At 34.3% G+C, this 14,665-nt stretch overlaps 1 protein-coding gene across 1 annotated transcript; it reads right to left on the bottom strand.

Moving 5' to 3' along the window:
- Window positions 1-4,292: 4,292 nt before the first annotated feature.
- LOC133981842 (troponin I, fast skeletal muscle-like) lies at window positions 4,293-7,647 on the bottom strand. The gene is made up of 4 exons (XM_062420700.1): window positions 7,525-7,647; window positions 6,718-6,807; window positions 5,636-5,809; window positions 4,293-4,551 (listed from the first exon to the last, which is right to left on the bottom strand). The coding sequence occupies exons 1-4, from the start codon at window positions 7,645-7,647 to the stop codon at window positions 4,477-4,479; spliced, it is 462 nt and encodes a 153-aa protein (XP_062276684.1). The 3' UTR covers window positions 4,293-4,476.
- Window positions 7,648-14,665: the final 7,018 nt, after the last annotated feature.

Here is a 14,665-nt window from a genome sequence, read left to right as displayed (position 1 = left end):
GAGAGAGAGAGCGAGAGAGAGAGAGAGAGAGAGAGAGAGAGAGAGAGAGAGAGGGAGGGAGAGAGAGAGATAGAGGGAGAGAGAGAGGGAGAGAGAGAGAGAGAGACAGGGATGAAGAGCGAGGTAATTGTTGCGCAACAAGCCGGACGCAGCAGAGGAGAGACACGCAGCAGAGGAGAGACACGATCAGCTGAGAGAAGAGTCGGTTTGGTTTTATAGCTGCAGATTAACGGGACGGCAGTGAGAACGGCCTGAGAAGCTGTTAAAGTCACACCTGCAACTAATCATTTTAATCATTTAACATCAATGAGACCTGGAGTCATCAAACTACATCTGAGGACAATAAAAACTCTCATTCATTTAATGCAAACACATAAAAATGTTAAACAGCTGAGCAATAGTTATTCTTCATTAGAGTAAAATCTGAATGAAGAAGTCAGGTTAAAGTTATTAAATATAAAATGATTCTAAAGTCTGAGATTAAACAGATTAAACAAATCATTTAAAATAAACTTGACCTGAATTCATAAAACTAAATCTGAGTTTAGACTCAGCTTTAAAATAAACTATATTATATTGATGTAAGCAACATAAAAATGTTAATTAACTGATAAAAAGTAATTTTTTACATTAGAGTAAAGTCTGAATAAAGAAACCAGTTATTCAATCCTCTTGAATCTAATTAATGAATTCGTTAATTTAAGGCAAACATTGACGTAAGCGACATAAAAATAAAACAGCTGACCAACTGTTATTCTTCATTAGAGCAAATTTAAAGTTAATAAATGTTGTGAATCTAAAATCTAAGATTAAACAGATCAAACAAATCATTTAAAATATACTTGACCTGAATTTATAAAACTAGATCTGAGTTTAGACTATAAACTATTTATAAACTATATTATATTGACGTAAGCAACATAAAAATGTTAATTAACTGATAAAAAAGTTATTATTTATTACAGCAACGTCTGAATAAAGAAACAAGTTTAAAGTTATTAAATGTTCTGAATCTAAAGTTTTTTTGATTATAAATCATATATAATATATAAACATACATCAGTAACATTAAACATGAACATGACATGTAAATTAAAACATGTATGAAACTCTGTTAATATTGACATATACAAAAGTTATTCTTCATTAGAGCAACGTCTGAATAAAGAAACCAGGTTAATGTTAGTTTAAAGTTAATAAATGCTCTGAATTAAACAGATTAAACAGATTAAACAGATTAAACAGATTAAACTGGATTGATTTTAGTTTAACAAGTGCATTTTTTAAACTTTGACTTCATAAAAGCGTAAAACATGATGATTTAATGAAGCTTGAAGCCATCAATTAGAGAAATTAGACAGATTAAATCCGTTAAATTAATTACATTACATATAAACATTCATCAGTAACATTAAACATGAACAGAAAAATGGATTTATTTTGGATTTGATAATAAATGATAAATCATGATTTAATAAAAATATAATTTGTCTCTTTAAATATGATACATGAGCTATTTAAATATTGTGTATATACACTTATAAATGAAAAGCATCTGTACATTTTAATTCTATAAATGGAGATTTTAATTTGAGGTAACTTCTGTCACACTTTCTGAGGTTTCTTCCTTTTTTAGTTTGACCTGTTTAACCCTTCATAGGTCTGCTCAATGTTTGGTAGAAAACTAAAATCTATTGAACCCATTTAACTTTTAGGTCAATCTTTACCACTTGTATGAGGAATGTAATGCACAGACAGACCATCAGGTTGTGTTATGGTTGCTATAGATACAGGTTTTGTTATGGTTGCTATAGATACAGGTTGTTCTATGGTTGCTATAGATACAAGATGTGTTATGGTTGCTATAGATACAGGTTGTTCTATGGTTGCTATAGATACAGGTTGTTCTATGGTTTCTATAGATACAGGTTGTGTTATGGTTGCTATAGATACAGGTTGTTCTATGGTTGCTATATATACAGGTTATTCTATGGTTGCTATAGATACAGATTGTTCTATGGTTGCTATAGATACAGGTTGTTCTATGGTTTGTATAGATACAGGTTGTGTTATGGTTGCTATAGATACAGGTTGTGTTATGGTTGCTATAGATACAGGTTGTGTTATAGTTGCTATAGATACAGGTTGTTCTATGGTTGCTATAGATACAGGTTATTCTATGGTTGCTATAGATACAAGTTGTGTTATGGTTGCTATAGATACAGGTTGTTCTATGGTTGCTATAGATACAGGTTGTTCTATGGTTGCTATAGATACAAGTTGTGTTATGGTTGCTATAGATACAGGTTGTTCTATGGTTGTTATAGATACAGGTTGTTCTATGGTTGCTATAGATACAGGTTGTTCTATGGTTGCTATAGATACAGGTTGTTCTATGGTTGCTATAGATACAGGTTGTTCTATGGTTGCTATAGATACAGGTTGTGTTATGGTTGCTATAGATAAAGGTTGTTCTATGGTTGCTATAGATACAGGTTGTTCTATGGTTGCTATAGATACAGGTTGTTCTATGGTTGCTATAGATACAGGTTGTTCTATGGTTGCTATAGATACAGGTTGTGCTATGGTTGCTATAGATACAGGTTGTGCTATGGTTGCTATAGATACAGGTTGTTCTATGGTTGCTATAGTTACAGGTTGTGCTTTAGTGTAGAAACCAAGAATAACCCAAATCACTGCTGACATCAGAGATCCTGCTGGAGACATTTTTGAAGTTGACTTTCATTTTTTCATCTTGTACATGAACAGAATGAGTCTCTAACATGTTTTTAATGAAAAGTTTAGAACAAATGAGGTGTGAATGAGTCTGTAGAGGCTGTAAAACATCACATTTAGGCTCAATGAGGAAATAAATCCATGTTTTATGTTGTCATGGCAACAAAGAGGAAAGAAAAGCAAAGAAATTATTATTTAAAAAGCACTTTCTTGGTGTGAACTACAAAGGGTTAAAGGATTTTTTAGTTTTTCTAGAACAGGTGTTGTATTGCTGTATAGATTGTAAAGCCCACTGAGGCACATTTGTGATTTGTAATATTGGGTTATATGAATAAAACTGACTTATATGTAGATATAAAATTAAGTTTCGGACTTTGGTGCCACAAAAAGTAGAAGAAACTATTATAACAGGTTAGAGTAATTAAAGAATATTATAGATTAGATTGACAAATTAAAGATTAAGAAGAATAAAAATATGATGGTTTGTAAGTAAATTAAAGGGAACATCGACAGCGTAAATGGCAGGCAACACTTCATGCAATGCTTACTTTAAAAGAGAGAAGAAGAAAATGACTTTAACTCACCATTCGTGGAGCTTCATGATGGAGATGTTAAACCCAAGAATGGAAATATTCAGCAAGACGCCAAATTTATAAAAGACTAAAAGGCTAAAAGAGAAATGATGTAAAGGAAGGAAATAAAAAAAATAGGCTCTCTGCTGACATCTGGTGGATTATATGAAGATAAATCTACATTAAAGGGACTGATTCACTTCTTTCTGTAATTATTATTCCTCCTTTTCATACTGACTTTAGCACTAAAGAGACTATAACACTGAACAATATCTACTTTATTTGACTAATGTGAAGAGGGAGTCTGTAATTTTACATTTAAATTGAAGGTAAAGTGATTTCTGACTCTTCAAACAGCTGTTTCTGCTTTCTAATTTATCTTTTTACTAAATGTAAAAAATCTCAGTTTCAGTTTAACCCTCCTGTTGTCCTCGAGTCAAGGAACGAAGGGAGGAAGGAAGGGAGGAAGATGGAAGGAAAGGAGGGAAGGAGGGAGGAAGGAAGGAGGGAAGGAAAGGAGGGAGGAAGGAAGGAGGGAAGGAAGAAGGGAAGGAAGTGAGGGAGGGAGGAAAAGAAAGAAGGAAGGACGGAGGAAAGAGGGTGGAAGGTAGCAGGGAGGGAGGAAAGAAGGAAGGTGGGAGGGAGAAAGGAAAAGAAGAAGGGAGGAAGGAAGGAAAGAAGGACAGAGGAAAGAACGAAGGGATGGAGGAAAGAAGGAAGGGAGGAAGGAAAGGAAGGATGGAAGAAGGAAGGAGGGAGGAAGGAAGGACAGAAGGAAGGAAGAAAGGGGGATGGAGGAAGGAAAGAAGGAAAGGAGGAAGGAAAGGAAGGAAGAAAGAAAGGAAAGAGGGAAGGAAAGAAGGAGGGAGGGAGGGAGGACAGACAGAAGGAAGGAAGGGACAGTCAAAACAGACGGGGTCAATTAGACCCGGGAGGACGACAGGAGGGTTAACAGCAATTGTCTAATTATAAAAGCAGAGATCTCAACTTCCAAACATCTGGAAACAAACTGCAGCGTGAGATCGTTTTTCATTATTCCAAAAAATAAATTTAATGAGTTTAACACGTTTTTTCCAGTTGCATGAAAAAAGGTGAGATGTGACAGTGAAGAAGAAGAAGAGGAGAAGAGGAAGCTGTGAAACCCGAGAGTTTAATTATTTGAAAGTCTTTAGGAAGTCTCGAACATCTTCTTCCTGTCGGCTTTGTCCTCGATGTTCTTACGCCAGTCGCCTGCGTCGGCCGCCTGCAGAGAGAAGAGGACTCAGGTCACGTGACCAACATCAGCTGATTTGGTGTTCATGTGGTTTATTTAAATTTAAAAAGGGTTAAAATGTGAATCCAGGCCTTAAAATTGTGTCTCACTGACAGCGGTGAAATAAAAAGCCCCCTAGTGGTTGATCTGTGTATTACATCTGATCTTTTACATCAGGTTTTAACAGTGATGATGTAGAGCTACAGTGCATCAGGGTCCATGTGGTTCAGTTTAAATTTAAAGGTTTAAAATGTGAAAATAAACGTATGAATAACTTGCACACATTCTTTTTTTGTGGATCCAGCATCAAATTTCTGCTTTTAATCCATTTTGAGAGAATATATTAGAGGATTATGGCAAAAATGTCTAAGTGGTGTAACCATAAAAACTTTGTACTTCTTTCCTTTGTCCTTCTTTCCTTCCTTCCTCCCTTCCTCTTTTCCTTTCTCCCTCCCTCCTTCCCTCCTTCTTTCCTTCCTTCTTTCCTCCGTCCTTTCCTTCCTCCCTTCCTTCTTTCCTTTCCTGCCCTCCTTCCTCCTTCTTTCCTCCCTCTCTCCTTTCCATCTTTCTTCCTCCCTACCTCCCTCCTTTCCTTACTTCCTTCCTTCTTCATTCTCTTTTCTTCCTTCCTTTCCTCCTACTTATTGCTCTTTCTTTCTCCTCTTTCTCTTTTCTGTCTTTTTTTTCTTTCTTTCATGTCTTCCTTCCTTTCTTTCTTTCTTTCCTTTCTCTGTCTGTCTGTCTGTCTGTCTGTCTGTCTGTCTGTCTTTCTTTCTTTCTTTCTTTCCTTTCTCTGTCTGTCTGTCTGTCTTTCTGTCTGTCTTTCTTTCTTTCTTTCTTTCCTTTCTCTGTCTGTCTGTCTGTCTTTCTTTCTTTCTTTCTTTCTTTCGTTCTTTCTTTCTTTCGTTCTTTCTTTCTTTCTTTCTTTCTTTCTCACTTTGTACATTTTAACAAACCTGATGCTGCTTTTAAAACTAGTTTTTAACATATATTTGAATCGCTCATCTTGCCAACCTTTATTAGTCACTGAGCTGAATACGTAACATTAAAGCATGAGCATGTGGCTGTGACTCACCTCCTCTTTGACCTCCTTCTTGACCTGCTTCAGGTTGGACCTCAGATCCATGGTGACCTTGTGTTTGGATCCCAGCAGAGCCTGCAGCATGGTATCAGCAGACATACGCACCTTCTTCAGAGCCGGCTTCTTCACTCCGGCAAACTCTACTACCTTCATCTTCAGATCCTCAATCTGGTCAAACACACACAGAGAGAAACATCATCACTGAGTTTAGTTTACAGATAATTCATGATGATTTCTTTCACTCCGGCCGGCTCCTCTACCCTCAGCTTCACCTCGCAAATCTGATTCCTTCTCAAATCCGAACACTGTTTTTAGCAAGTGTCCAAACAGTAGACTGTATATAAGAAATGGACGTAACATCCGTGACGTCACCCATTTGTTTGTGGACTGCTGCTCGGAAGCCAATAGTATCGGATCTGAGCATCGCCATCTTGAAAATTTCAGATGCATGCTGGGAAAAATAAAAACAGGGATTCTACTTATATGGACATCAGGAGGAGCATGAGGCGCCCTCCTGAACCTGTGAACCAATCAACCTGTCAATCACCACGTAGCCACGCCCTAATGCATACCCTGCTTTATCGTCACATATAAAATCAGGGAGGCCAAAATGTCCCAAATGAACATCATACTGCATTGAAGAAGGCTTTAAACTAGCGATTGAGACCATAAACACATTTTGAAAACGTTTACTGAGGTTAGAAATCAAGTTAGAAGTTGGTGAATTCTCCATTGACTTGTATAGAGACAGAAGTCCTTTTGACACCAAAACGGTCGCCCCCTGGTGGCCTTTTGATAGAATGCAGTTTTAAGTTACTTCCTCGTTGGCCTCATTTCAGAGGACCTGACTTCCCCGCCTGGTCCAGATTGGGCTACATTGATGACCAATCTGACAGGTTGCTGTGGCATCGAGCATGTATTGTGTGATGTCATATAAATGCGACAGCGACAGCAACAAAAAAACCCAGAGCTTCGCTTGAACGGAGCCATGTCAGAATCAAACCTCGGCTCTGTAGGTTTCCCAAACATCACATACTTATTAAACTACAGCGTCTATAACTGAGAGATGTTTCTACCTCTTTGTCTGTCTTTCCCACTTTGGCCTCAGCGTCGTATCTGTCCTCATCGATCTTGTCCAGAGCATGGGAAATCTTTTTGCAGATTTCCTGTAAAAAAGAAAGTTTACATAATCAGTTCCTCTGTTTTTCTGTCTTAAACCAACAACCAGGAGTTAAAATGAACATTAAAGTGTGTTTATCTTGCTGTAATGATTTGCTCAGATTTTTTTTTGCACAATATCAGGTTCTAGTTGACGTAAGAAATTAAAATATAACATATAATAATTGAATATGGATTAAATAGGAAGGAAGGAAGGAAGAAAGGAAGGGTTGAAGGAAGGAAGGAAGGAAGGAAGGAAGCAAAAGAAGACAGGAAGGAATGGTGGAAGGACGTGTGGAAGGAGGGAAGTGAGGAAGGAAGGAAGGAAGGGTGGAAGGGTGGAAGGAAGGAAGGAAGAAAGGAAGGCAAGAAGGAAGGAAGGAATGAAGGAAGGTAGGAAGGGTGGAAGGGTGGAAGGAAGGAAGGAAGGAAGGAAGGAAGGAAGGAAGGAAGGAAGGAAGGAAGGAAGGGTGGAAGGAAGGAAGGAAGGAAGGAAGGAAGGAAGGAAGGGTTGAAGGGTGGAAGGAAGGAAGGAAGTAAGGAAGGAAGGAAGAAAAAGAAGACAAGAAGTAAAAATGTGACTTATTTTTCTGTAATCTTCAGACTTTGTACAGTTATCCAGAGGGCCGGATCGGACCCTTTGGCGGCCCGTTGTGGCCCTCGTGCCTTATGTTTGACACCCATTGCTTTAAATCTTAGTGACGTTTCATGTGTGTGTATTTTACCACGAGAGCTGCGTGGTCTCCGCTCAGGTCGGGGGTGGGGCAAAGCTCGGCCAGGTAGGTTTCCTTCGCGGCTGCGAGGTCGGCGGTTTCCTGCTCGATCCAGCTGGCAGCGATCTGCAGCATCAGGCTCTGCAGGAGCAACACACACACACTGTTACACACACACTACACACACACACACACACACTGTTACACACATACTACACACACACACACTGTTACACACATACTACACACACACTGCAGGAGCAACACACACACACACTGTTACACACATACTACACACTGTTACACACACACTACACACATACTGCAGGAGCAACAAACACACTGTTACACACACACTACACACTGTTACAAACACACTACACACATACTGCAGGAGCAACACACACACACACTGTTACACACACTACACACTGTTACACACACACTGTTACACACATACTACACAAACTGTTACACTAATACAACAGGAGCAACACACACTGTTACACACACTGTTACACACATACAACAGGAGCAACACACACACACACAGTTACACACTGTTACACACACACACTGTTACACACATACTACACACACACACTGTTACACACACACTGTTACACACACTGTTACACACATACTACACACACACACACACACACACACACACACTGTTACACACATACTACACACACACACTGTTACACACACTGTTACACACATACTACACACACACACTGTTACACACACTGTTACACACATACTACACACACTGTTACACACACTGTTACACACACACTGTTACACACACACTGTTACACACACTGTTACACACATACTACACACACACTGTTACACACACTGTTACACACATACTACACACACACTGTTACACACACTGTTACACACATACTACACACACACACTGTTACACACACTGTTACACACATAACACAGGAGCAACACACACACACTGTTACACTAATGAAATGAAAGAAGGAAGGAAGGAAGGAAGGAAGGAAGGAAGGAAGGAAGGAAGGAACGAAGGAAGGAAGGAACGAAAAGAAGACAGGAAGGAAGGAAGGAAGGAAGGAAGGAAAAGAAAGAAAGAAGGATGGAAGGAAGGAAGGAAGGAAGGAAGGAAGGAAGGAAGAAGGAAGGAAAAGTGGAAGGTAGGAAAGAAGGAAGAAAGGAAGGAAGGAATGAAGGAAGGAAGGAAAAGAAGAAAGGAAGGAAGGAAGGAAAAGAAAGAACGAAGGAAGGAAGGAAAGAAAAGAAGACAGGAAGGAAGGAAGGAAAAGAAAGAAGGAAGGATGGAAGGAAGGAAGGAAGGAAGGAAGGAAGGAAGGAAAAGTGGAAGGTAGGAAAGAAGGAAGGAAGGAAGGAAGGAAGGAAGGAAGGAAGGAAGGAAGGAAGGAACGAAGGAACGAAGGAAGGAAGGAACGAAAAGAAGACAGGAAGGAAGGAAGGAAGGAAGGAAAAGAAAGAAGGAAGGATGGAAGGAAGGAAGGAAGGAAGGAAGGAAGGAAGGAAGGAAGGAAGGAAGGAAGGAAGGAAGGAAGGAAAAGTGGAAGGTAGGAAAGAAGGAAGGAAGGAAGGAAGGAATGAAGGAAGGAAGGAAAAGAAGAAAGGAAGGAAGGAAGGAAAAGAAAGAACGAAGGAAGGAAGGAAAGAAAAGAAGACAGGAAGGAAGGAAGGAAAAGAAAGAAGGAAGGATGGAAGGAAGGAAGGAAGGAAGGAAGGAAGGAAGGAAAAGTGGAAGGTAGGAAAGAAGGAAGGAAGGAAGGAAGGAAGGAAGGAAGGAAGTAAGGAAGGAAGGAAGGAAGGAAGGAAGTAAAGATGGAAGGAAGGAAGGAAGGAAGGAAGGAAGGAAGGAAGGAAGGAAGGAAGGATAAACCAGTGAGTTGTTACCTTGAGATGATGCCTGCGGCTCGATGTCATCTTCTTTCCTCTTTAAGGATAAAAACAGTTTATTTAAAACATCATGAATATAAATAAATAAAATGTTTAGAGATACAGATTGTGATGGTTTCCATAGCAACACAATAATAATAATAATAATAATAAACTTTTACTTACTCAGACATGTTGACTTCTTTTAGTTTAAGACTGTTAACGATCAGAGAAAAGAGAAAAGAGTTAATACAAATAAATATCACATAACATTATATTTAATATAAAGAGTCAAACATCAGCGTTTACTGTCTCAGTTTAATTAGCTGCACAGCAACGTTGATTAAATAAAATAGTAATCAATCAATCAATCAATCAATCAATCAATCAATCAAAATAACAACAATAATAATATTAATTTAAACTATTTAAAGATAAAACTGGAGACTAATTCATGCAAGAGAAAAAATAAAAATGATAAAAATGCTTAAAAAATGTAAATAAAATAAGTGGAAATAAAATAAGTGGAAATAAATAATTAAATAGATAAAAAATAATTAAATAAATAAGTTAAATAAGAGAAAAGGTTTATTAAATAATAAGGTGATATTGTATTAATATAATATAAGTATTATATATTAAATAAATCATTTGATCCAATAAATCTGATTATTCACAGACGACTTTCAGAACTTATCGATATTAATCTGTTGAAATATTTAATATATTAACAATAATAATAATAATAATTAAACATTAACAAACAGTTTTTGTACTGAGGAAGTTCTGCTGTGGATCAGCTGACGTCAGGATCTGACCTTTGACCTTTGACCCTTAACGCTGCACCTGTTCATAGCTCCATAAATCACATGACTGCTTTAATACTGAACAATAATAATAATAAACAGCTGATTAACTGATCAGCTGATTAACTGATTAACTGATTAACTGATTAACTGATTAACTGGATCATTTATTCTGATAGCAAAAATAAGGAAGTTTGATATTATTTGCTCGTTATTTTCAGTTTTTAAATATAATTATGATTTTAATTATTTAGTATTTAACCTGACGCAGCGCTTCATATAATTATTAAAAATCCAAGATATTTATTGGTTTGAATTAAAGATAATAATGTAAAAAAAAAAAAAAAAAAAATTACAGCTCTGTGTGGAAATAAATTAACGTCATATTATTATTATTATTATTATTATTATTATTATTATTATTATTGTTATTGTTATTATTATTATTGTTATTATTATTATTGTTATTATTATTATTATTATCGTTATTATTATTATTATTATTATCATTATTATCATTATTATTATTATTATTATCATTATTATTATTATTATTATTATTATCATTATTATTATTGTTATTGTTATTAGTATTATTATTATTATTATTATCATTATTATTATTGTTTATTATCATTATTATTATTATTATCATTATTATTATTATTATTATTATTATACTATATTATATTTTAATATAATTTAAATATTTAATATATTAATATTAATGTTAAGCTTTAAAGTTTATATTATTGATTATTAGATTATTGATTTATTATAAACTATTATTAATTATATTCTTAACATCATCTGTGTAATTTAAACAATATTTCCTTAAAGAGAGATCTGAAAACAAACTAATAAAGTATTATAAAATAAAAATTTGGTGTTTTTTTTGTTGTTTTAATCTCAGTGTTTCTCAATCTGTGGTCCGAGGCCCTTCAACAGGCCACACTAAGGCCTCACTTACGGTCCAACGTCTGTGTTTTTTAAAAATAGCAGCTTCAGGATTTTAAGGATTCCTGTTATCAGCTGGCTCAAAGGGTCAAAGGTCAACACTGACATTTATGATGCTCAGCTGTTTATAGGCTTTAACATTAAATATAAAGTTTCAGCAACATTCAGACATTTAAAACCAAACATCAGATTTTAATTAATAAACATTATATTATTATATTATAAAAGGCTTTTATGACTCAAAACCTACATGATTGGAAATGTAATAGTTTATAGCCTTTAATTTTATTCTATTGTTTATTATTATATTGTCTTTTATTTTATTTATTTATTTATTTATCGTTATTTTTTCTATAGTTTTATCTCCTTATCAATTTTATGTGTCTATTTATTTAGTATTTCTTAATCTAGTTTAAGTCCAGCTTTTTATTAAACTTTATCTTCTATTTTACTTCTTTTGTCTTTTTTAATCTATTTTAACCACATTTATTTTAATCTGACTTTTAATAAACCTTTTTTCCTATTCTCTCTTATTTTATTTACTCATTTTTTGTTGTTTCATTCTTTGATTATCACACATTTCTTGGATTAAAGTATATATTTAATATATAATACTATTACCTTATTGAACTATATATGAACTACACTGGTCTGTATTAAAGCTGCTATATAAATAAAGTTTTATTGATTGATTGTTTTTCACTTTTAGACATTTTGTGTATCAAACTATTAAAAATGATCCCAATAGTTTGTTTATTATAAAGTTTAATGTTTAAATTATCACTAAATTCTGTTTTAGACCTTATAAACCAACTTATTATCATGTTTTACACGTATGTTTAGGGAATTATCGTCAATAAACCTCATTTAAATATAATTTAAACCTCATTTAAATATAATTAAACCTCATTTAAATTAAATTAAACCTCATTTAAATCAAATTAAACCTCATTATTAGTTAACTTATTATTCTACAGGATCAAAACTGACTCGAGGGTTAAAAAGCTTTCTGGATGTTCTATTTTTTTCACTTTTAGACATTTTATATGACCAATTATTGTCTTTTTTATTCAATAAACTGTCTATTCATAAAGTATAACAACAGATTATGTGTTTAACCTTTTAAACCAGCTTATTATCACATGTTTTACACGTATTATGGATGAATTATAGTCATATAAATGAAATTAAACCTCATTTAACTGAAATTAAACCTCATTTAACTGAAATTAAACCTCATTTTAACTGAAATTAAACCTCATTTAACTGTAATTAAACCTCATTTAAATGTAATTAAACCTCATTTAACTGTAATTAAACCTCATTTAACTGTAATTAAACCTCATTTAAATAAAATTAAACCTCATTTAAATCAAATTAAACCTCATTTAAATGTAATTAAACCTCATTTAACTGTAATTAAACCTCATTTAAATGTAATTAAACCTCATTTAACTGTAATTAAACCTCATTTAAATCAAATTAAACCTCATTTAACTGTAATTAAACCTCATTTAAATCAAATTAAACCTCATTTAAATGTAATTAAACCTCATTTAAATCAAATTAAACCTAATTTAACTGAAATTAAACCTCATTTAAATGAAATTAAACCTCATTTAACTGAAATTAAACCTCATTTAACTGAAATTAAACCTCATTTAAATGAAATTAAACCTCATTTAAATGAAATTAAACCTCATATAAATGAAATTAAACCTCATTTAAATGAAATTAAACCTCATTTAACTGAAATTAAACCTCATTTAAATCAAATTAAACCTCATTTAAATGTAATTAAACCTCATTTTAAATCAAATTAAACCTCATTTAAATCAAATTAAACCTCATTTTATAGTTAATACTTACTATTCTGCAGGATCTAAACTGACTTAAAGACAACAGGAGGGTTAAAAAGCTTCCTAGATGTCCTATATTTTCATTTTTAGACCTTTCATGTGACCAACTTCTCTCTTTTTATTCATTAAACTGAAGCGAGTTTCCAGCTCGGTTCAGCCTGATGGAGTTTTTGCAGCATCTGTCGTTGCATCACAGACTTCCTGCAGGTTTCTGATTTCGGCCTCGGCAGGAATGTCTGCTGTCAGTGGTAATCTGATATTCGGGTTTATTTTTCACGCATCACGAAACCGGATCTACCAGCAGTCAAATGAGTCGGTTAACGCATATCTGAGCTCCTAACACATGATATCACATGTTTCACTGGAGAGGAAGAAGCTTTAAGTTTAATAGGTGCTTACAGAAATACTCCTCTACTTATTGTTTTAGTTTGTTAACTTTAATTATAACATTTAGCTTTAAGAACTTCCTGTTTTTAAGGTATAAAAAAAGACTTTAACACAATGGAAACGTGTCAATAAGCAGTAAAAACACCTTAAATACGTCTTAATTGTTGCATTAAATTTGACGACTTCTCATTAAAACATTTAAATGCAGCTGAAACATTTCATTTGTAGAGTTTTTAACCTATATTTATTCAAAAAAGTCCAAAAAATACTATTAAAATCCTCACATTTTATATATTTAATGTCTTTTAAAAGTATAAAAACTCTCTGAAAGCTTCATTAAAGGATTAATCTCACTATTTATCTTTGCCTGAGGTCTGAATATAAACAGTATATGTGAGATTCAAGCTTTGTTTTAGGACTTTAAAGAAGATCAGCAAAGTCTAAATAAGCAAAACTTTAATATTAACATTTAGCATTAAAAGAAGTTCCTGTTTTTTAAAGGTATAAAAAACACTTTAACACACTGGAAACGTGTCAAAATGAACCCTTATATACTGTTTTTACATTTAAAAGCAGTAAAACACCTTAAATAATGATGAATTCTCCTTTAAAACATTTAAATGCAGCTGAAACATTTGATTTATTAGAGTTTTTTACCCATATTTATTCAAAAAAGTCCAAAAAATACTATTAAAATCCTCACGTTTTATATATTTAATGTCTTTTTCTCCAGTATAAAAGCTTCTCTCAGCTCTCTGAAAGCTTCATTAAAGGGTTAATCTCACTATTAATCTTTGAGTATGTGAGAGTTAAGCTTTGTAGGACTTTAGAGAAGATCAGCAAAGTCTAAATAAGCATAAAATAAGATTCAATCTCCTACAACATGCAGCAAACTGTGCAAAAAGTTGAAATGATCTGCAACAAATTGAGCATCCTCCTTTATCTTTAACCACTGAAATGCACAATTAAAGAGTTATAAGTTTCTCACCTCACAATATGAAGAAGAAGAAGAAGAGGAAGAGGAGGAAGGCTGCAGCAGAGACTGACTGAAGGACAGGGACACAGTGAAGGGAGTCAGACTAAAAAAGTGAAACTCTGCAGGGGTTTATATGTGCTTGGACGGGGGCTTTTCAGCTTCCTCTTTATGGCCATGAGAGACGATGAGCTCCTGAAATACCTTCATCCTTTGACCGCTGAGCTCGTAAATCCTCCATCAGTGGAGTCCGCTCAGCAGATCGGCTTCAGAGG

Source organism: Scomber scombrus, chromosome 6, assembly GCF_963691925.1.
Source record: "Scomber scombrus chromosome 6, fScoSco1.1, whole genome shotgun sequence".
Taxonomy (NCBI): domain Eukaryota; kingdom Metazoa; phylum Chordata; class Actinopteri; order Scombriformes; family Scombridae; genus Scomber; species Scomber scombrus.
This window is presented reverse-complemented; position numbering and strand designations above follow the sequence as displayed.

Bases quoted from the DNA above. Each gene is read 5' to 3' on its own strand.
- LOC133981842 (XM_062420700.1), bottom strand. From the start codon at position 7,647: ATGCTGCAGATCGCTGCCAGCTGGATCGAGCAGGAAACCGCCGACCTC. The intron at 6,808-7,524 runs GTAAAATACACA...TCTTTTTTACAG, and splicing joins GAGACCACGCAGCTCTCGTG to GAAATCTGCAAAAAGATTTC. The intron at 5,810-6,717 runs GTAGAAACATCT...GTGTTTGACCAG, and splicing joins TGGGAAAGACAGACAAAGAG to ATTGAGGATCTGAAGATGAA.